We start from the raw sequence: 22,186 nt of genomic DNA, 5'->3' as shown, positions 1-22,186 counted from the left end.
TCCCAGCCTGTTTCTCTCTTTCCCTAGTGGGGAAGAGCTCTGGGGAAGTGGAGCTCTAGGACATACTGGTGGGGTTGTCTGTCCAGGGAAGTCTGGTCAGCATCATGCTAGCATCTGGAACCTGGTGGCTGAAAAGAGAGTTAACATACAAAACCAAACAAATTGTTGAACAATCATGGACCTAAAGGCTGAAATAGTGCAGATAAAGAGTTGGGGGTGGTCCTCCATTTTGTAGATAGCTAGTAGGCATATTTTAGTTATATTCCAAAGGGCCTTTGGCTATACTAGCTTTTGGTTTTTTTCCTTTTTCCTTTTTCCCTCTGAGCCTGAAATCTGATATGCCAGTGGATCCAAGTTATTGTCTAGGGAGATGATGTCTTGTTTGGAAAAAGGACCAGAAAGCTGGATCAGGGAAGAGAGTAGCTCCCTGATATTGGGAAGGGGTATAAATATTGTTGTCTATAATCCCCATCAATTTTGATGTGATCTGGGGCCCATAATCAGCTTAGGAGCCTATGTGACCTCTACATCCCTCTAGATCTGAGCTCACATTCTGTGGTCATGAGTAGGCACATTCCAGGCTGCCCCAGTATCGACCCATCTTCCTCAGATGTAGCAGAGTATGCTATCCAGCCTCCCTTCGGAGGATGGAACATTCTCTACTATTGTTGATCCAAGTTGAGGGCAAGGTCCTATGGGGGCCCACAAATTGGTCTATTGTGCTGTTCCTGATAGAGATGACTGGTAACAATGGAGAGAGGGATTTATTCGAGGTCTAGGCCCATCATGTCTGTTTGGGAATCTCAGGACTCCCTGAAATGGGCCCCAGCTGGTGGAATGGCCTGATAGTGACTAAAGACTCATCGTTAAAGTCTGCCAGTCTCTTGCCCTTATTCAGTTTTTGCAGTCCATGCTTTGCTAAGGTTAGCTTTGGAGTGAATGAGAGAACTGTAATAGGAAGTAGGTGAGGAGAGTATCTTAAATTCAGCTTCCCAGTAGTTTCTAAGTGATGGTTGAGTCACTCATTCTCCAGCAGAGGGCAGTATAATTTAAGCAATAATAATCCTAGCAACTATGTAAATTGCCCTATTTGTACTAATTGCAGACCTCACCTTGTATCCTTTCCCCCCCCCCCCTTTTGTTGCCCTTGTTGACCATGTATCCTTTTTGTCCTAGTAGCACCATATTGGGAAGAAGACAGATAGAGAGAGTCAGAAAGCATGCTCAAAGACCTGGACGCTAACACTTTTTGTGCTCCAGGCTGCTTTACCACTGCCAGTATCTGTAGCTCACTGCCTGAGCTTTTCATGGCATAATTAGTTAGACCAATGAAGCAAGTTTGTTAATAGTTTCCTCTGCTTCTTTAAGTGTCGTTTCTCCCTGGGAATATTAAAGTTCTTAGCAGAAGTGTGAATTTCAGTTTTAGCAAATATATCTTAAGCGTAGGAGGACATTCTAGCCTAATAACTCCATTTTAGAACTGGGGCTTGTCATGTTTATAATTATTCAACTGTGTGCTGCTCACTTGTGGTAAAGCAATACAAACTTAAAAAAAAAACAACTAAAAAGGAATGTTGCAGACTCACCCATATATGCATGAGAAGAAGACCTTGTGAGTTCTAGCCTAGTGATAAGGCTATTTCTCACCTCCACGGGAAGGATTTTCTGTTTCCGGGAACACAGATAATTTTGCAAAGCATCATTCTAGGTCTGCTGTGGTTCAGTTACCTTCCATTCAAAACAATTAGCACTTGGGGGCTGGGCAGCGGCACATCTGATAGAGTGCATGTAATACAGTATGCAAGGACCCAGGCTCCCCTGGTTCCCACCTGAGAGCGGGAAAGGGGAGCTTCACTATCTGTGAAGCTGTGCTGCAGGTGTCTCCTTTTCTTCCTCGCTACCTCCCCCACCTCTCAATTTCTGTCTCTAGCCAAAAATAAATCAAAATTTAAAAAGCAATCAGCATGTGACTTCGGAACATTTTGGGCAGCCTGTCTTTCATCTTCACACCACACACGTTGGGAAGATGACCAGGAAGTCAAGATCAGGAAGAAAGGCAACTCAGAGAACCCCTAGGTTCTATTCATAAATCTCCCCCTCCGCCTGAACTACCTCCTGTCACTTCTTAGAGCAGGTCACAGTGTCTCTCATATGGCCAGTGCACATCACTTGAATTCTGTCACTAAAGGGAACAAGAGACCCCTCTCCCCTCCTTCAGAAGAGTAAGGGATTGAATAGACTTCAATGTTTTCCCACCACACCAAGCCAAGATATGTGCTGTGTGCATGACTTGGTCTCAGCGTTACAATGTCGCCTGTCCAGCTACTACACAGAGAACTGACAGCTCTAGCTATGACTGATTTGCCACTGCTGTCACATTGCAAATACCCTTGGGTAGTGAGTCACAAGAATTCCTAGAAACGAATGCACTGAAGAGGTGAAGAGGACAGGGCACCCCAGACTGCATGCTTCACATTCGGGAGGATTTGGGTTGGGCAGATCACTTAAGCCAAACTTTCATCTACCCGCTGAGTTATTTCTCTAGCCATTTGAATTATTATTATTATTATTATTTAACCAAAGCCCTGCTTAGCTTCAGCCTATGGTGATGCTGGGGATCGAATCTGAGAGCTCAGAACCTCAGGCATCAAACTCTTTTTGCATAATCATTATCCTATCTCCTCAGCTCTTGACTCTTATTTTTAAGGCCTCTATATGTATGAAATTAAATGTCTTTTATCCTGTTACTGCCTTACATTTGTACAAGTGCTGGGTAAGCACACACAAAAAAAGAAGAAGGTAGAAGGGAATTCCCCCCCCCCCATAGGAATTATATTCCTCTTTTTTTCTTTTTTACCTTCAGGGTTATGTCTGGGGCTCAGCGCCTGCACGATAAATCCACTGCTTCTGGAGACCATCTCTTTTCCATTGTTGTTGCTGATTATTATTGTTGCTGCTGCTGCTGTTGTTGTTGTTGTTGGATAGGGCAGATAAATTGAGAAAGACAGGGGCAGAGAAAGACAGACACCTGCAGATCTGCTTCACTACTTGTGAAGTAACCCCCCTGCAGGTGGGGAGCCAGAGGTCCAACTGGGATCCTTACACCAGTCGTTGCACTTCATACTATGTGTGCTTAACTGGGTGTGCTACCACCCAGCCCCCACCTTTTTTTTTTTTTTAAGACTTATATATGAGAGAGGTGAGAAAGAACCAAAATATCACTCTGGCATATGCGATGCTGAGGATCAAACTCAGGAAATCATACTTAAGAGTTCAAGGCTTTATCCACTGAACCACTTTGCAGGTAGTTTTAAACTTATTTTGGACAGCAAAAGAGTTTATTGGTGGGGTGCACAAAGGGTATATAAGAGAAGAATCAAGAATGGCCCCAAGGTTTTGAGCCTGGGAAACTGATGGCTGGGCAGGTGACACCGCAATACTGAGACTAAGTTGTGCACATGGCACATACCTTGATGTAGTGTTGTGTGGTGTGAAAGCACTGAAATTACCACTAATGGAGATGAACTGACTGTAAGTGAGCATGTCTGAGGTAGGGGTGGGGAGTATCAGCAGCTTGTGTTCTCAGTACATGAATCTGGGATCCAGGGAGGAGGCCTAGAGAGACAAGCAGATCACATCTGACATGGTAGCAGAAGTCATTTCTTGGTACTGGTTTGGCTGGGGTATACAGGAAACATCTCCTGCCTCTTCTTGGGAGACATCCCACTCCACAGTCTGCTGAGATCATTTAGCTCCAGATATCCACCCACCTCATTCTCATCACATTTACACCCAGTTCATCACTGCTTTGAAAATAAACTCAAGTGAAATAGCCTTCCCCCCACTTCTGGGGTTCCCAGTTCTGCAATTTGTTACCAGTGGTGAAAGGCGATCCAGCATGATATGCAGTAAAATATTTTGAGAGATCACATTCACAGAGCTTTGTATTACAATATATTGTTACAGCTGCTGATCTCTTTTTTAAAAGATTTGAGAAAATTGCACCAAAGTAAAGGACTCTGGGGGTGGGGTGTTCAGCTCCTGGAACATGATGAAGGAGGACCTAGGTGGGGGGTTAGAATGTTATGAGGAAAATAGAAATGTTACATATATACAAACTACTGTATTTTACTGTTGACTGTAAACCATTAACCCCACTTCCCACCCACTCAATAAAGAAAAAAAAAATTGAGAGAAGGGGAGAGTGAGCCACGCCACCATTCTGGCACATGTGATGACAGGGACCAGACTTGGATATCCAGCACATTAACTACTGCACCACATCTGGGGTAATGTTATTAATCTCTTACTGTAGGGTGGGGGAGATAGTATAACAGTTATGCAAAGAGACTCATATACTTGAGGCTCCAAAGTCCCAGGGTCAATCCCCCACACTACCATAAGCCAGAGCTGAGCAGTGCTGATAAAAATAAAAATAAATAAAATCTCTTACTGTCCCTAGTTTTATCATAGTTTTAGGAAAAGATGTATATATAGGCTTTGATACTGTATGTAGTGTCAGCTATGCACTGGAGGTCTAAATTTAAGTAGGGGACTGTTACAAAAATATCTTAACTCTTTGCTTTTGCTCAAGGTCTAACCTAACTCACTTCTCTTCCTACACATATGCACACACAGCACTTGGTATGTTGTTTTGCCTCTTGGCAAAATGACCTAAGAGCCTCATCTATGTTGTCTGCACAGACGTCACCTATACTAAAGACTGCTGTGCTCACTCTTGTTGTTTTGGTTGTTTTGTTTTGAATTCCCAACAGGGTTACTGCTGGGGCTCGGTGCCAGCACTACAAATCCACCACTCCCAGTGGCTTTTTCCCCCCTCCCCACTCCCCTTTATTATTTTTTTTTCTTTTGATAGAACAAAGAAATTGAGAGAGGAAGGAGCGATTGAGGGGGAGGAAGAAAGGCAGTCAGCTGCAGACCTGCTTCACTGCTCCTGAAGCTTCTCCCCTGAAGGTGGGGAGTGGGGGCTCAAACCTGGGTTCTTGCATTTGGTAATATGTGCACTCAACTAGGTACACTACCACCCAGCCCCTCACACTTAGGTTTCTAACGTGCTCTCAATCTACCCCTCCCTACCTCCGGACCCCAGTTGTCAATCCAGAAAAGCCCATATACATCTGTACATTTAACTTTTGTTGACTGAACATTTACAACTTTTTTTTTCTACCAGCGCACTGCGTAACTCTGGCTTATAGTGGTGCTGGGGATTGAACACAGAACACTGGAGTCTCAGGGATGAAAGTCTTTTTGCATAACAGTTATGCTATCAATCTTGTTCCAATGTTTCTTAAATATTTATTTTAGATAGCAACAGAGAAATTGAGAAGGATGGGGGAGGTAGAGAGGGAGAAAGAGGGGGTAGACAGCACAATGGTTATGCAAAGAGACTGTCATGCCTGAAGCTCCAAAGTCCCAAGTTCAATCCCAGCACCACCATAAACCAAAGATAAGCAGTGCTCAGGTGAGAGAGAGAGAGAGGAAGGTAACTGCAGCACTGCTTCATCACCTGTGAAGTCTTTTCCCTTGCAGGTGGGGAGTGGGGACTTGAACCCAGGTCCTTGAGCATTCTAATAGGTACTCTCTACCAGGTGCACCATAGCCCCTCCAATTTCTTTTAGTTTTTAATTTTATTTTTTGCAGAGGGTCTCACACATGTGCCATTTCCTCACTCCAGTCACTTTTCATTCCACCTCCCCACCACATCCCCTGTGATGAGGGGGGTCTGAGCCTAGATAGACCACACACCCTACACTGTGAGTTTTCTGTCTGACCCCTTCAGTTTTTTGAGCTGGATCAAGAACTAGTTACAAACAATCCATAGGGTCACAATAACTCCGCCATGTAATAGAGGTTAAAGGGCCATAACAGCTAATTGATAATAAACATGTAAAGGTAGTGGAAGCTGTTGGGATGATTACCTGTACCAGCATGGTGAAGCAGGGAACACTTCCTGGAGGAAGCAATGCCTTCTGTGGTGTGAAGGAAGAATGGGTCAGGCAGTTGAGAGAGGCATGGTTAGTGGAAGAGGGTATTCCAAACCAACCCACTATGATGGGCAAAACAAAGGAGTTGGGGACAGAACATAAGTAACTCAGGCAGTTAATGCCAAGTGTACCAGAGAAACCGAAAGAACAGGAAGGAGGGTCTGCTTAGGACCTGTTTTACAGAAGGTGTGGGTTGTATGAGAGAAAGGGAGGTGGGCAGGTGCCAAGGTTCACCCCCAATGAGCCTGGCTCCAGAGCCTGTGGGTGGCCTAAGGACCACCCATAATGCCAAGTTCCTGAGGAGCCTGGTAAAAATGCAAAAGCAGAGCTACACCCAGGCCAACTGAATCCACAGGGTCTGGATCCAAGAGACTTTACTACTTTCAAGTTTTCCAACTATGGTAGAAAACCACCACACAGAGTTCCTCCACCTCTTTAGCCACCCAGAGGATGATTCATTTTCATGGATATGTTTACATAAACATTCCCAAAGCAAACACAGAGAGTTATGGGAATTAGAAGAGGGTGGTGGGGGAGTGAGGAGTAGGAGATGAGAAGGAATGTCTCACAGGGGTGAGAAGAGGCAGGAGAGAGAGGGTAGGGGCTTTTTCTTGGGGTTTTGAGGGTATGTTGGGGAGAGCTATTGGAGGTTCTGTTCAGGCATCCAGCAAACAGGTCCCCATCAACAACTACTCCCAGGACTCAAACAGAGGATAAGAGAGAATAAGCTTTTTTTTTTAATTCCACAGCCAGCAAATTCCATCCACCAAACAGTGATACAAACTCTTGGGCACACCCTGTTGTCTAGGTCAGTACAGTTCAATGGAACTTTTTGCACAAAAGCATCTGAGAAATGCTTTTTCTAGGCTCTCTGGTATAGCAGCCACTATCTACTATCCACTTCTGGTTACTGAGCACTTGAAACATGACAAGTGCAGCTGAGGAGCAGAAGTCTTAAGTCAATTTAAATTTGGACACCACATCTGGCTCCTGACTACTAAACTGAACAGCATGGCCTGGCCCAGTCCAGGGGCAATTTGGTTCAAGAATCAGCTCTGGAGAGAGCAAGTGTCAGAGAGTGATGAACTTGGGGTCATCAACACTCCTCCCCAGGAAGCAGCAGCAGCCTCAGCTGTAAAGGGGGAGAGTCTCAGAGCGGGGGTACACCACGGGCACGCCGGATGAGGTTAGCCAGCCGCTTGGCCAGGCCGCCAGTGCTAGGCTCTTCGATGTGGAAGGTTCTGGTGAGAAGATTGTAGAAGGAACCGTAGCACACGGCCACCACTGTGCATGTAAGGCAGATCACGTTGTAGGGCATGCTGAAGTCCGGCGTTGGGAGGCTCACCAGCAGTGGCTCAGTGTAGAGCCGTACAAAGTAGCTGGAGCTGTCAGAGACTGGGAACCTGGCATCAAGCGGAGAGTGAGGTGGGAGTTGGCTGCCCCTCCCACTTCACCTGTCCCCATTCTCAGACTGCACTGGGTCAGTGGTCCCAAGTAAGGATGCCCCAGTTTTCTCAGTCTTGAAACTTTTCAGTAAAAAACATCTTCTATGAAAGCTTAATGCATAACCTCAATTAAATGTGCAGCCTTGGGCTGAAGAAGAGGAAAGGAGTCCTACCTTCATTTGTCTGGCTCCTTAGCCTTCTGGACTCAGCTTCAAGATCATTTCCTCTAAAAAGCCTTCCTGGGACACTCCTAGCACCACCCCTGACCCTATCCCTTTCTAGAAGAGAATCTCCCCTCCAAACGAAAGTATTAGCCGGCCAGGGGCAAGTCTGTCTGGTTACTGTTCACCCAGCTATCTCTGAGGAGCACTGGAATTTGACAAGTGCTCAAGTAAATAATTGCTAAGTGAATCAATGAGTAAATATAGACTATAGAATACTATTCTTCCCTAATCTTTTATTACTTAAGAATCAAGTTTTAAAGTCTGTACAAATATAGATATTAGGGTTTCCAATAGGGCTAGGTTATATCTACACGTTTTTTTAGAAGAGGGCCCCCCCAAGCGCTAGCCCTGACCTACCCTGCAGGGACCTGGTCATCTATCAATTCCCCCCTTGAAGCAGGCAACTAAAGTCACACTTACAGGGAGTTGAAGAGGGGGCTCTCCTCCCAATCCACAGATTTGGCTGCCACCATGCTGGGAACAAGGGCGCTGAGGACAGATGGGCTGCAGAGAAGCAGACATATTCCATGAGCCACATTCCCCAAGCAAAGAGAAGTGGCAGAGATGGTAGGTCGGGGGGGGGGGGGGGGTTGGGAACAGCAAGTAGGAGTGAAGCCCACCTGACATAGAAGCCATGATTGGGATCCGGGGTGTACTCAGTCCACTTGAGCAGTGCACGTTCAAACTGGATGGAGACTTTGGTGACTGAATTGGGTGGCAACTGAATCAGCATCTCCAGGAGGTGGGACTGCAGCCGGTCCTGAGCAGGCTGATAGTGGATGTAACCTGGATATAGGCAAGAATCAGCCATACACCCTTGCTGGGGTCAGATCATCAGCTCTCCTACCCCATGCCTACTGAGTCACTGGGGTCTAAGTCTGGATACCCAGATGGTGGGCTATGCATCATGGGAGCCAGACAGGCTCAGGGAAGGAAGTCGGGTCTCAGGAAAGGACAGAGATGCTTCCAGGGCAGCTATCCCAGGACAGGTTCATCAAACCAGTTTTCACATAGCCAAAACTGAGGCACTAGATATCAGGATACAACAGAAGTTCACAGAACCACCTGGGAAGTCTTCTTGCCAAAAATATCAGACTTGAATCTAATCAAGTTTCTAAATCTAGCTGCCAATACACAAGAAATATAGAAGATGGAGGGACACCTTAAGCACCAGCACAAGGACAAATCCAGAATATGAGACATGCTATACAACAAATGACCCAATTTCCCAACAAATTGATTTTTTTCTTAAAGTGGAAACCATTATAGATCAAAAGACATTTCAGAGTACCACACTAATGCAAGCTGTTAATTATAGGGGAAACTGGGACAGGAAGTGGGGAGAGGGGATATATGGGAACTCTGTACATCAGCCCAATTTTCTATCAACTTTAAGGTTTATGTCTGCTCTACAAATTTAAAAAGAAAGAATGGGGGGGTCGGGCGGTGGCGCAGTGGGTTAAGCACATGTGGCGCAAAGCACAGGGACCAGCATGGGGATCCCGGTTCGAGCCCCCGGCTCCCCACCTGCAGGGGAGTCACTTCACAGGCGGTGAAGCAGGTCTGCAGGTGTCTATCTTTCTCTTCCCCTCTCCATTTCTCTCTGTCCTATCCAACAACAAACAACATTAACAATGGCAATAATGATAACCACAACGAGGCTGTAACAACAAGGGCAACAAAAAGGGGGGAAAAAATGGCCTCTAGGAGCCGTGGATTCATGGTGCAGGCACCGAGCCCAGCAATAACCCTGGAGGGAAAAAAAAGAAAAAGAAAAAGAATCTTAAGATCACATCCAGAAAATGCAAGCAAGGGCCCTTTTTAGATCCTAGCTCAAACAAAGCAGTTATAAATTTATTTTAAGACTATTGGGAGCCAGGCTGTAGCGCAGTGGGTTAAGCGCACATGGCACAAAGCGCAAGGACTGGAGTAAGGATCCCGGTTCAAGCCCCCGTCTCCCCATCTGCAGGGGAGTCGCTTCACAGGTGGTGAAGCAGGTCTGCTGGTGTCTATCTTTCTCTCTCCCTCTCTGTCTTCCCCTCCTCTCTCCATTTCTCTCTGTCCTGTCCAACAACGACGACATCAATAATAACTACAACAATAAAGCAACAAAGACAACAAAAGGGAATAAATAAATAAATATTTTTTAAAAATTAAAAAAAAAAAAAGACTATTGAGGAAAGGAGCAGGGCAGTGGCATGCTTGATTAAGTATACGCATTACCATGTGCAAGGACCAGGGTTCCAGCCCTTGCTCCCCACCTGGGGGGGAGGGGAAGCTTCACTCCCTCTTCTCTCTCAATTTCTTTCTGTCCTATCAAATAAAAAATAGAAAGGAGCTAGGGAGAGAGCATAATGGTTATGCAGAAGACTTTTCATGCCTGAGGCTCCAAGATTGCAGTAAAATCCCCAGCACCACCATAAGCCAGAGCTTAGCAGTGCTCTAGTCTTTCTCTGTCTTTCTTCCTCTCTCTTTCTCATTAAAATAAAAATAAATATATTTTAAAACTTAAAAAATAAAAAAAAATAAAAAAATAAAAACTTAAAAAATTATAGAAAGGAGAGAAAAAAACTACTGGGGAAAGCAAGAGTGATAGTGATAGGTTATATTTTGTAAGTCCTTTAATTGTTATTAATAACATGCTGAAGTAGTTAACAAACATTGATATGTCTAGAATTTGTTTTTAAGATACACCAGCAGTGTTTTGCAGACACCTATTGCAAGGATATAAGAAACTACACCTATGCATTAACAACTGTACTGTAAACTATTAATTCCCGGGGTTGGGTGGTGGCACAGTGGGTTAAGCGCACGTGGCGCAAGCAGGTATGCAGGTGTCTATCTTTCTCTCCCCTTTCTCTCTGTCTTCCCCTCCTCTCTCCATTTCTCTCTGTCCTATCCAACAACAAAGCAATGTCAACAATGGCAATAATAACCGCAATGAGGCTGCAACAACTAGGGCAACAAAAAAGGGGGAAAAATGGCCTCCAGAAGCGGTAGATTCATGGTGCAGGCACCAAGCCCAGCAATAACCCTGGAGGGAAAAAAAAAAACAAAAAAAAATATTAATTCCCTAATAAAACGACTTTTAAAAAATGATACTCTGGCAGAAGAAAATAAGAAGAGAGATGAAACGAGCCAGTAGGGAGCTGGAGACTACTGAAGCTGGCAGGTGGGTACACAGTAGTTTATTACAGAACTGCATTTGGATATGCATTTGAAGCCATAAAAAGTAGACAAAACAAACATATGTAGAGTGTTTGAAGTTGAGATTTTTGAAGGCAGTACAAACAATCATTCTGAAAATAAGTAAAATTATGTGAACCACAGGTTTTAAAATATGGGCCACAACACAGGTATTCAAAGAAAACCTGATGCTGATGTCTGGATAGTCAGGGTTATTATCGCTTTCTTCCTAAATCACTTTCCTTATTATCATTTTCTCTCTACTCCAGAGAAAACAAATGCTTTGCTGCTATGCCTCTGGCCCCTAACAGAAAATCAGTAAATACCAACTCCTCTTTAGAAAAATAATGGGACAAAAGCAAGTGAAGGCAGTAAGCTTGGGAGAACTATGGTGGTAACCATGGGGGTGGGGAGGCAGGGGACAGAACTTGGGCGGTGGTGGGAGTGGTATGGGATTATACCTCTATTATCTTATAATCTTGGAAATCACTAATTTAATAAAGAAAAGAGGAAAAAAAAATGGGACACAAAGATTTTTTTTTTCCCCTACAGAGGCCTGTTGTGCCTAAGTGACTCTACCACTCCCAGAAGTGAATAAAAAAGGGCGTCAGCTTCATCCAGGGGCCAGCCACCTTTGCCCAAATGGCCCATGTGTTCCTGTGGTGTCTTCTCATTTTCCTGATTAAAAGTTTAAAAATATCAGGGAGAGGGTATAGAAACCCTGTTAGGAATCAGTGATTTTTATTCTATTGTTAAAGGTTCTCCCACCTTCAACTCTGAGTCATATATAAATAGGAAAAAAATAAATAAAGGCCTCAGGACATACAATCAACGGAGTACAATTCAGAGGTTTTTTAAAGACTATAATGTGTCCTTTGGAACTAAATGGGTGAGACTGGCAGTGATTATGATTAATGAAGTAAGTAAGGAAAAGAAAGACAACTATGGGATAATTTCAGTCAGAAATAGGCTGGGGTTGAAATGACCTGCCAACTCCATGTCCAGCAGAGAAGCAATTACAAAAGCCAGAACTCCCACCTTCTGCACCCCATAAAAAATGTTGGCCCATACTCCCAGAAGGGAAGAAATATTAGGGGAAGATGACCAGAGGGCTCTGAACTCCAATTCATCAGGACCCACAAAGAGAAGAGGAAAAAGGACATTATCAAATAGTAATAGGTCTAGGTGTGACTTAGAAAGGAAGAGAAGGTAGGACCATAAAGTAAATGGGCAAATATATATAAATATAGGCAGTTATGGAAATAATAAGCAGGCAGAAGTAGATACCATAAAGGTTATACAAAGAGACTCTCATGCCTGAGGCTCCAAAGTCCCAGGTTCAATCCCCTAAACCACCATAAACCAGAGCTGAGCGGTTGAAAAAAAGAAAAAGAAGGGGAGTCGGGCGGTAGTGCAGTGGGTTAAGCACATATGGCGCAAAGCACAAGGACCAGCGAAGGATCCCGGTTCGAGTCCCCAGCTCCCCACCTGCAGGGGAGTCACTTCACAGGTGGTGAAGCAGGTCTGCAGGTGTCTATCTTTCTCTCCCCCTGTCTTCCCCTATTCTCTCCATTTCTCTCTGTCCTATCTAACAACGACGACGACAACAATAATAACTACAACAACAATGAAAAACAACAAGGGCAACAAAAGGGAAAATAAATAAATGTAAAAAAAAAAAAGTGGTCTGGGAGGTGGCACAGTGGATAGGACATCAGACTCTCAAGGGTGAGGTCCTGAGTTCAGTCCCCGGCAGCACATGTATGACAATGATGTCTGGTTCTTTCTCGCTCTCCTTCCATCTTTCTCATTAATAAATAAATAAAATCTTCAAAAAAAATTTTTTAAAAAAGAAAAGTAATACAACCTGTTATCTGTGACCTTGGGACAACTACTGTAGTTTCCAATTGAAAGGAATGAGGACACAGAACTCTGGTGGTGGGAACAGTCTGGGATTATCCCCATTATCTCATAATTTTGTAAATCAATATTAAACCACTGATAAGATTTTTTAAAAGCTGAATATAGAGAACTGAAATACATTTAAATAACTTGAAAAAAAGTCTGTATATAATCATCCTATAACTATGACCTTGAAGAACTATGGTGGTTACCATGGGAGAACTTTGGTGGCAGAGGTGGGAGTGGTGTGGGATTATACCCCTTTTATCTTACAAACTTGTAAATCACTAATGGTGGGAGTTGGGCGGTAGCGCAGCAGGTTAAGCGCACGTGGCCCAAAGCGCAGGGACCGGCATAAAGATCCTGGTTCGAGCCCCTGGCTCCCCACCTGCAGGGGAGTCGCTTCACAGGCGGTGAAGCAGGTCTGCAGGTGTCTGTCTTTCTCTCCCCCTCTGTCTTCCCCTCCTCTCTCCATTTCTCTCTGTCCTATCCAACAATGATGACAACAATAATAACTACAACAATAAAACAACAAGGGCAACAAAAGGGAATAAATAAATAAAAAGAAAATATTTTTTTAAAAATCACTAGTGGAAAAAAAAAAAAGAATGGGGTACAAAGAGATTTGTTTTTTCCTGTAGAGGCTTTTTGTACCTATGTGAATCCACCACTCCTAGAGGACTGTGGGTTTGGTTTTTTGTTGTTTGTTTATTTTTCCTCCTTTCTTCTTTTCCAGATAAAGGATCAGATACAGACAGGAAGAGAAAGACAGACAGATAGGAGAGACACCACAGTACCATTGCTCTTGAAGCTTCCCCTTCACACAGGAAGAGAAAGACAGATAGGAGAGACATCACAGTACCATTGCTCTTGAAGCTTCCCCTTCAGTGTACCTAGTGGTGACTCTGGAGCTCAAACACGGGTCCTTGAGAATGGTAAAGTGTGCATTCTACCTGGTGAGCCATCTACTGACCTCTCCACCTCCACACCATATAGGGATTTTTTTTTCTTTATCTTTACTTATTGGATAGAGACAGCCAGAAATTGAGAGGGAAGGAGGTGATAGAGAGGGAAAGAGACAGAGAGACACCTACAGCACTGCTTCACCACTCTCAAAGCTCTCCCCCTGCAGGTGGGATAAGGCAGGGTTTTTTTGTTTTGTTTTGTTTTCCCTTTTGTTGCCCTTATTGTTTTTTATTGTTGTTGTAGTTATTGTTGCTGTTGTTGTTGATGTCATTGTTGTTGGATAGGGCAAAGAGAAATGAAGAGAGGAGGGGAAGACAGAGAGAGGGGAGAGAAAGATAGGCACCTGCAGACCTGCTTCACCACCTGTGAAGTGACTCCCCTGCAGGTGGGGAGCTGGGGCTCGAACAGGGATCCTTCTGCTCATCCTTGCACTTTGCATCACCTGAGCTTAACCTGCTGAGCTACTGCCCGATTTCCCATGGCAATTTTTTTTTTTTAAAGGACACCTCTCTACCCTCCCAAAGAAGCAAAATCCATCAACTCCAGCTCTACTATCTTCTTTGCATCCCAAACTATTTTGCTTGCTAACTCTTTGACCATGAAAGGGTCCATGAGTCATCGGAGAGTGATGTGCCCCCATGGCACTGGGGAGGAGGAAAACATCAGTGAAACAGATAAGAAAAGGGGCCCGGGAGGTAGCACAGTAGGTTAAGCGTATATGGCATGAAGCGCAAGGACCGCTGTAAGGATCCCGGTTCAAGCCCCCGGCTCCCCACCTGCAGGGGGGTCACTTCACAAGCAGTGAAGCAGGTCTGCAGGTGTCTATCGTCCTCTCCCGTTTTCCCCTCCTCTCTTGATTTCTCAATGTCCTATCCAACAACAACAATAACAACAACAATGATAACAGGGCAACAAAAGGGGAAAAAGTAGCCTCCAAGAGCAGTGTATTTGTAGTGCAGGCAGTGAGCCCCAATGATAACTCTGGAGGCCAAATAAATAAATAAATAAATAAATAAAAATAAAAACATGAAAAACACAGCTCATAAAGTTCTATTAAGACTCACCAGCACTGGGCCAGGCGGTGGCGCACCTGGTTGAGCGCACATGTTACAGTGCACAAGGACCTGGGTTAGAGCCCCTAGTCCCCACCTACAGGGAGAAAGCTTTGCGAGTGGTAAAGCAGTGTTGCAGGTGTCTCCTTTCTCTCTCCCTCTCTATCTTCCCCTACCCTCACTATTTCTGGCTGACTATCCAATTAATAAAAATAATAAACATTTTTTTAAAAAAAGACTCACCAGCACTACATGCACTAATAATTTTCACTTTACAAATTACTTGCAAAGCTGGCATAGTGAGGCTGCCCTTTCCATTTTTCAAACTACTCCTAACTTCTTATGCCTGTGTCATATTTCAGGGGTACATTAGAAATATCCATGAAATGGCCGTTGGGGAACCTACAGCATCTGGTATGAAGGAAAGTGAGTTCCCAAGGGAGAGGAGAAGATAGGGGCCTTGTTAGGGACTCAGAGCTCACTTGGCTTATTCTCCTTGCCCTTGGAGGTAATGGTGAGGGTATGCACATACAGCCGCAGGTACCAGGGCACAGCATCCAGCAGCAGCACAGGGAAGGCCCGGTAGGGGTGGGTATTGTAGAGCAGCGTACTCAGCTCTCCATTCTGCAGCCCATAGCCACTCACATATCGCTGGGCATGCAGGAAGGGCACGGGTGGGGCCTCTGTGCAGAGAAAAGTCAACAGTCAACAGCTCTCAAAGGAGAGTCACTCCCACCCCCACTCCCCGAGCCATGTTCAGAGACTACAAACCAGAAAGGGAAGGAGGTGAAACTCTGCTGTCAGAACTAGAAGAGAAACCTATATTCTGGAGTCATCCCTGTCTTCCCAGTTCACATCGTCACTAACACAATCCCTATTTTTTACTAAGTACTTATATGTGCTCTGTGGTCCTTGCCTCTCCCAACCCAAACCAGGTATCTTGTGACATTATGTACTTTTCCTTAACATTGAACATAATCCTAATTGTTTGACACTGGCCACAGCTAGCAGACATTATGTTTCTTGAAAGCAGGGCTTCTTCTGTCTTCAAAAAAGTATGAACTGATTAAAGGAATGTGTGAACAAACTCTGTTTTACATTATCTTATCCAAATCCACAAGGCACTACTGACTTCAATTTCTACAAGAGGCAGCGAGGTCAGGAACCCATCTGAGGTCACAGAGCTCAGAAGAGGTGGAATTAGAACCAGGATGTCTGAGGGCTGTGTCTAAACACAAGTTCACCTGGTGCTGAAGATGAAAACTACGGCTCACTATGGCTCAGAGCCCACCTACCACTGCCTGGGGGTTTCTTCCACTTGAGCTGGAGGTTGAGGCTGCGGGAGTTGTTGACCACAGCTTTCTCAAGCAAATCGTAGACAGCGTAGGTCTTCCGGGTACCTAGGATGATGTCCTGGTATGTGGTGATGGGGGGTGGGCTCACCTCCAGAGTCTCATTGTTCTGAGAACACAAGGGTGGGGTTAGGAAGTGAGCACAGGGGCAGGCTGGCCTTAGGAATGGGGTGATGCACATGGATGGAGACCCTGATACCTGGCTGTAGCTGGTGATGTCCACATAGACTCGGCTCTCGGAAGCCAGGGGGCAGGGCTCAGTGAGGGTGCGAGAGAACATCCGGAGGAGGGACCAATCTGAGGAGCAGAGAGCAAGGTCATGGGGACTGGGCTAATTTGCATAGATGGAGCAGTACTAGCAAGGGGTGGATAGAGACTAGTTGCCAAGGCAACTTACCTTTCTTCCCTTGCCCCATGACGAAGGTGTCAAATACAACAGTTAGGGTCTGCCTCAGCTCCCAGGAGATGCTGGTACAGCGTGCATTCTACCACAAGGGCCAGATGGCAGCAGTGAGGACATGTCACTCCCCCAACCACATAGCCTCAGGGACTCCTCTCTGGACTCAGTTCCTATTATGTCTCCTCCCATCCATCGATTTGCTACCATCCACTACTGGCTCGTCTGACCCTGTGCCAGTAGCTTTATATGAGTCACAACAACCCTGAGCTGGTATCATCTTTTTTTCTCCTTTGACAGATGAGGAAACCAGGCTGGGGGAAGTTAAATTATGCACACAAGGTCATGCCAGCTGGCAAGTAAACTGAGCTCTGTGCCCATACTCTGTGCCCATACGAGTAGTGTCCTTAACCACTGTGCACCATAACAAAGATTTATTCAACCACAGCCAGGCAACCACTCAAGTTTCCTTGGTTCAGGGCTGAGGCACTAAATGATCAGCATAGCATCTACCACTTAACATCTACCACACAGGGCTGCAAGCTCTTCACAGAACTCCTGGATGACGCCAGCTCCTCTCCCCAATGACTTACTCTACAAATGGGACGGATGTGCACCGCCTGGGAGTGGTAGCTAGTGTGAAACAAACGATCAGCCTTCAGTAGCACAGATAGGCCCGCCTGGAAAAAGTGGAAAGAGACAGAAGGTCAGTGCCTCACACTGGGCACCTGGACATCAGACAGAGGATAATGGTAAATGTACACTGGCTGTCAGGCAGTGAAGGGACACCTGCCAACTTCACTCACTCTGTCAGGCTCCCACACACTCAGGTCACTGTGGTCTCACCTTGGAACTACAGGGCAAGAGCTTCTTCCATGGTGTGAGGTTCTCAGTGCAGACAACCTCTCGGGGCAGCACAGCATAGCGGAGGAAGTAGTGATCAGTACCTGAAGGAAACAGAAGTTTTCTGGGGTGGGCCTTAAGACTTCACTTCTCAGGACCCACACTCTAGAGATGAAGCATCACAACTCGACAGTCTCAACTGGAGGACATGGGGGGGGGGGGGGGGGCGGGACGGCCTAGATCCTCTTGAGAAAAGACAATGCAGAGACATCGTAGTCTCAGGGCTTCTGTCCACCCAAGAGATTTATGATTTAAAGGTCCAGCTGAGGAAAGAGGGAGAGAAGGGGAAAGGAAGTCAAGGTTTGGGAAAAGAGGAAAGCAAGGAGGGAGGGGCAATCTCACCATTGGTCAACCCCAGGGGTTTGAAGGAGGCAGTGGGAGTGACTGTGTTGGTAGAGTCGATGAAGTTGAGAGAGGCGCAGAAGATCCCTGAGAGGACATTACTGAGCTCCTTCCAAGATTTATCCACACTGGATGGAAAGACAAATCCACTCACTGCCCCGGGCTGACTCTTCAAGGCACCCCTCCCACAAAACCTGCAGTTGGCTGCCAAGCCATTAGCTATCCTGGCTAGTTGATGAAAATGAAACAGTATCAATGCCCCAGCTCAGCCCACTCCCAGGTATGAATTTTTTCCTGGCCTTCTCAACCACAGCTAATATCCGTGCTGCTGCATTTTGACCCTCTGATCCTCTCACCAGGCCCCTGGGAAGCAGCTAGATAATGACAGTAATTTTTTCCTAAGCATTTTCTCTCTTTAGGCTGTGGGCAGCCTGATGATAGGGAGAAAATCTGGGCCATGTATGAACACCCCACAATAATGTATAAAATGCCCCACAGCTCAGAAACTAACTGGCTCACTGTCCTGTCCTAAGCTGGACAAACCTACAGAATTTCTTGTGAAAACTGAGCCTGAATCCAAGTTCTAGTTCTATCTTCAAAGTCCTTCTGTCTTACATCTACAAAAGGTTATTGAACAAAGGAAAACAGTCATTCTAGGACACCACAAAACACCAATTTAAACTAGATGTCCCCGCGTCTTTCTCACTCTCATCTTGCGAGAGGACAGAGACACCAAAGTACCACTTCAATATCCATGGAGCTCCCCCTGGTGCTGTTCATGATGCTCCCTAACAGCTAGTTGTTTGTTGAGGTTGCTGTTTGTGTGTTTTTCCTTAGGAGAATCAGGAACACAACTTTGCTCTATGTGACAAAAACTTAAGACTAGGAATCAAAACATTGGTTCCATACTTCAGGCAATTATGAACCAAGGAAAATGAATAGCAGCACAGCAAATGGGAGGAAAAAGTAAGAAGAATTTTAAAGTTTGAAGGTCTCTGCTTGCTGCTCATTTGAGAACCACTGAATGCTGCCACTACTTACAGAGTAGCATAGGTATTACTTTACCTGCTAAGCCACCTTGAAAATTGACAAATTTAAGTAACAGCAAATAATTTAACAATTGAGGAAATGCCATGTGGGTTAATGTTGTGCACATCACATGAAATGTGGATATGTTTTGGATAGAGACTTTAAGTTTCACATTTGCAAGATTTATTTGATAGCTAAGGACTGGAGCAATTGAAAAGATCTGAGCAAAAGATTGTCGAGGGTCCTAGAAATAACTTACCCTGAAGGGCAAGCACTGTGCCATGTTTGAGACCCTGAATTTGAGCTCTAGCACCAATGGGATCCCTGTGCCAATGGGGGAAGCTCCATGAAAAACAGAGCAGTGTTGTGGTGTTTTTTTTTCCCCCTCCTTCTGTCTTTTTCTCTCTCTGAAATTTAAAATGATTTTAAAAAGTTGGCCCAGGGGAGTCCAGCGGTAGCATAGCGGGTTAAGCGCACGTGGCGCAAAGCACAAGGACCGGTGTAAGGATCCCGGTTCAAGTCTCTGGCTCGCCACCTGCAGGGGAGTCCCTTCACAAGCGGTGAAGCAGGTCTGCAGGTGTCTGTCTTTCTCTCCTCCTCTCTGTCTTCCCCTCCTCTCTCCATTTCTCTCTGTCCTATCCAACAACGACATCAATAATAACTACAACAATAAAACAAGGGCAACAAAAGGGAATAAATATTTAAAATAAACAAAAGAAAAATTTTTAATTAACTCCTCTAATACAGAGATCAGTTAACTTATAAACCAATTTGAAATCACAGGTGATTAATATGAGTGAACGTATTTTAAAAGGCTATCCAGTTTACTATAGTTTTATGCTACCTTATACACATGTAATTTCCAATGATCTATTAACTACTTCTACAGAAATACATGTGCTACTCACCCCTGGAAGAATTAGGGGAAGTAATTATATTCAATAAAGTAAAGACTGTCAGCTTGTGGTTCTGCTTCTTTCTTCCATCACCAATATTATCCCCCATGAACTTGCTGCTTGTTGGAATTCCTGTTATCTAAGGCAGTGGCAGGATGACAACAATGTCCCCAGTCACATTCCCTCCAGGGTCTATAACAGGACTCAAGACGAGCACTCACTCAGTGACGGTGTCTTGAAACCAGACCCAGAGTTCTGCACCTGATGGAGCCTGCAGAAACGGTACCCCCCAGTATCGAGTCCTCCAGAAGCCTTGTGTGAATGACAGGTGTAGCTCCCGAAGAGAATACTTGGAGATCAGCTGCCCCAGAGCTTTGGGAAAGAGCCTGTAATGAGACACTGCAAGCAGGGAAGCAGGTGAGTAATGATCTTTGAGGAAGGGTACTAGTCCTCCCCAAAAAGCTGTAGATATCATTCTCCTGGGTCCGAGAGATTTGAATCCCAATTCAGATTCGTTTAGTAGCAATGTGATCTTGAACAAGAGCTTTTAGCTCTCTACATCAACTTCTTGTAGTACTTAGCATTGTGCCCAGCACCCAGGATAAATGGTAACTGCCAGAAGAATCATCAGTGCTGTTGACAAAGGATTCTAACTGAAGAATGGCAGCCTGGAGAACCTAAGCAAGACACTGGACTAAAACACCGGAGCAACCAGTGCCCATTATCCGGTGCTCAGTTTCACCGCCTGTGCAACAGTTCTTTATCAGGTACCCCATGCTCCCCACGCACACACTAGGAGCCCTGCCCCCAGGGTTTGCCATTACCCCAAATCCGGCAGGTGCCACAGAAACCTTTCCCATGTTTCGCTCGCTCACCTTCTTCCCGTTGCAGGTCTGAATCCCAGCGCGTGCGGAACTGGAATGTGGCGGCCACATCCCCAGAAGGCAGCGGTGTGATGACGAGCTCCTCCCGCAAGTTATCGCGCGGGGGCTCCGCGGGGCCCAGGTCAACTAGTCCCAGGAGGCACAGGCCTGACAGAGCCAGCCGCACAGCAGCCACCATGCCTGCGGCTGCTTCCGCCTCCCAACTGCGCCCGCCCCCACGACATGACAACCTCCAATAGGAAGACTGCGTGAAGATAGACTTCCGGCACCCTACCGGAAACCGGGGCACGATTGTCCGGGGCTACTGCTTTTTCTGAATAGAGCCTCTGCAACTAGCTTGCCACTTGCTCATTTGGGGAAGGGCATCAAGGGCGATGGGTATATTTCATGGCTGGGGGCCGGATTTAGCTCCCTACATACACACAAATCGCTATTCCCACCCACGAGAAAATGCTTAATAACATTAAGCGCTTGCGCTGTGTAGATGGCTCCATTGGTAGAGAACGGGAATTACATGCCTGGGGTTCCCAGGTTTTATTCCCAGCACCTTCTGTACTGGTGTGATACTCCAGTGGCCTAACTTTTTTCTTTTTTTTTAAATTTTTTATTTATAAAAAGAAAACTGACAAAACCGTAGTATAAGAGGGGTACAACTACACACAATTCCCACCACCAGATCTCTGTATCCCATCCCCTCCCCTGATAGCTTTCCTGTTCTTTATCCCTCTGGGAGTATGGACCCAAGGTCCTTGTGGGATGCAGAAGGTGGAAGGTCTGGCTTCTGTAATTGCTTCCCCGCTGAACATGGGCACTGACTCTCAGTATTCTCTCTCTTTCCCTAGCAGGGTGGGGCTCTGGGGAAGCCGACACCCTTTTCTGGGGAAAAGGACACACTGGTGGGGTTGTCTGTCCAGGGAAGTCTGGTAGGCATCATGCTAGCATCTGGAACCTGGTGGCTGAAAAGAGAGTTAACATACAAATTGTTGAACAATCATGGACCTAAAGGCTGGAATGGTGCAGATGAAGTGTTGGGGATCCTCCATTTTGTAGATAGCTAGTAGACATATTTTAGTTACATTTCAAAGGGCCTATGGCTATACTAGTGTTTTGGGTTTTGTTTTGTTTTGTTTTGTTTTGTTTTGTCTGAGCCTGAAATCTAATAAGCAGGTGGATCCAAGTTATTGTCTGGGGAGATGATGTCATGGCTGGGAAAAGGACCAGAAAGCTGGATCAGGGAAGAGAGTAGCTCCCTAATATGGGAAAGGGGTATAAATACTGTTGACTATAAACCCCATCAATTTGATGTGATCTGGGTAGCCTAACTTTTCTATCGCTCATGTGGAACTTCATCTCGAATATATAATGAATAGTAACAAGTCTTTAAATAGTAATGGCAGTTCTAGGTGCCATCACTGCCTTGTGCCTGTGTGATAGTTGAGGAAATAGACTGAAATGGATTACTACTTTTGTGAGTTTCAAGTGACTGGGCTAAGACTCCATTTGCGCAGTACTGACACTAGCACTCTGGGGACAGGGCTTTGCTGCAAGCAACCTCGACCCACCCAACAACTGCCACATTTTTTAATGATAAATTCTAAACATA

The 22,186-nt window shown here is 45.4% G+C and overlaps 1 protein-coding gene and 1 long non-coding RNA gene across 2 annotated transcripts in view; both read right to left on the bottom strand.

The window, feature by feature from the left end:
- LOC132538203 (uncharacterized) overlaps positions 1-22,186 on the bottom strand; it is a 481,696-nt gene that overhangs the window by 353,430 nt on the left and 106,080 nt on the right. The window lies entirely within an intron of this gene.
- PIGT (phosphatidylinositol glycan anchor biosynthesis class T) lies at positions 6,715-20,793 on the bottom strand. Its single transcript, XM_007530856.3, has 12 exons — positions 20,575-20,793; positions 19,921-20,098; positions 17,775-17,902; positions 17,376-17,476; positions 17,123-17,209; positions 16,530-16,617; positions 16,332-16,429; positions 16,076-16,241; positions 15,263-15,463; positions 8,295-8,460; positions 8,095-8,178; positions 6,715-7,408 (listed from the first exon to the last, which is right to left on the bottom strand). The coding sequence occupies exons 1-12, from the start codon at positions 20,759-20,761 to the stop codon at positions 7,156-7,158; spliced, it is 1,737 nt and encodes a 578-aa protein (XP_007530918.1). The 5' UTR covers positions 20,762-20,793; the 3' UTR covers positions 6,715-7,155.

This window comes from Erinaceus europaeus, chromosome 1 (assembly GCF_950295315.1).
Source record: "Erinaceus europaeus chromosome 1, mEriEur2.1, whole genome shotgun sequence".
NCBI lineage: Eukaryota > Metazoa > Chordata > Mammalia > Eulipotyphla > Erinaceidae > Erinaceus > Erinaceus europaeus.
The sequence above is the reverse complement of the archived record's forward strand: the minus strand, read 5'-3'. Positions and strand labels throughout refer to the sequence as shown.

Excerpts from the sequence above, each read along its gene's own strand:
- PIGT (XM_007530856.3), bottom strand. The coding sequence starts at position 20,761 with ATGGTGGCTGCTGTGCGGCTGGCTCTGTCAGGCCTGTGCCTCCTGGGA. Across the intron at positions 8,461-15,262 it reads GGGCAAGGAGAATAAGCCAA|GTTACATCCACTATCAGCCT; the intron begins GTGAGCTCTGAG and ends GCCTATATCCAG. Across the intron at positions 8,179-8,294 it reads AATCATGGCTTCTATGTCAG|CCCATCTGTCCTCAGCGCCC; the intron begins GTGGGCTTCACT and ends GCTTCTCTGCAG.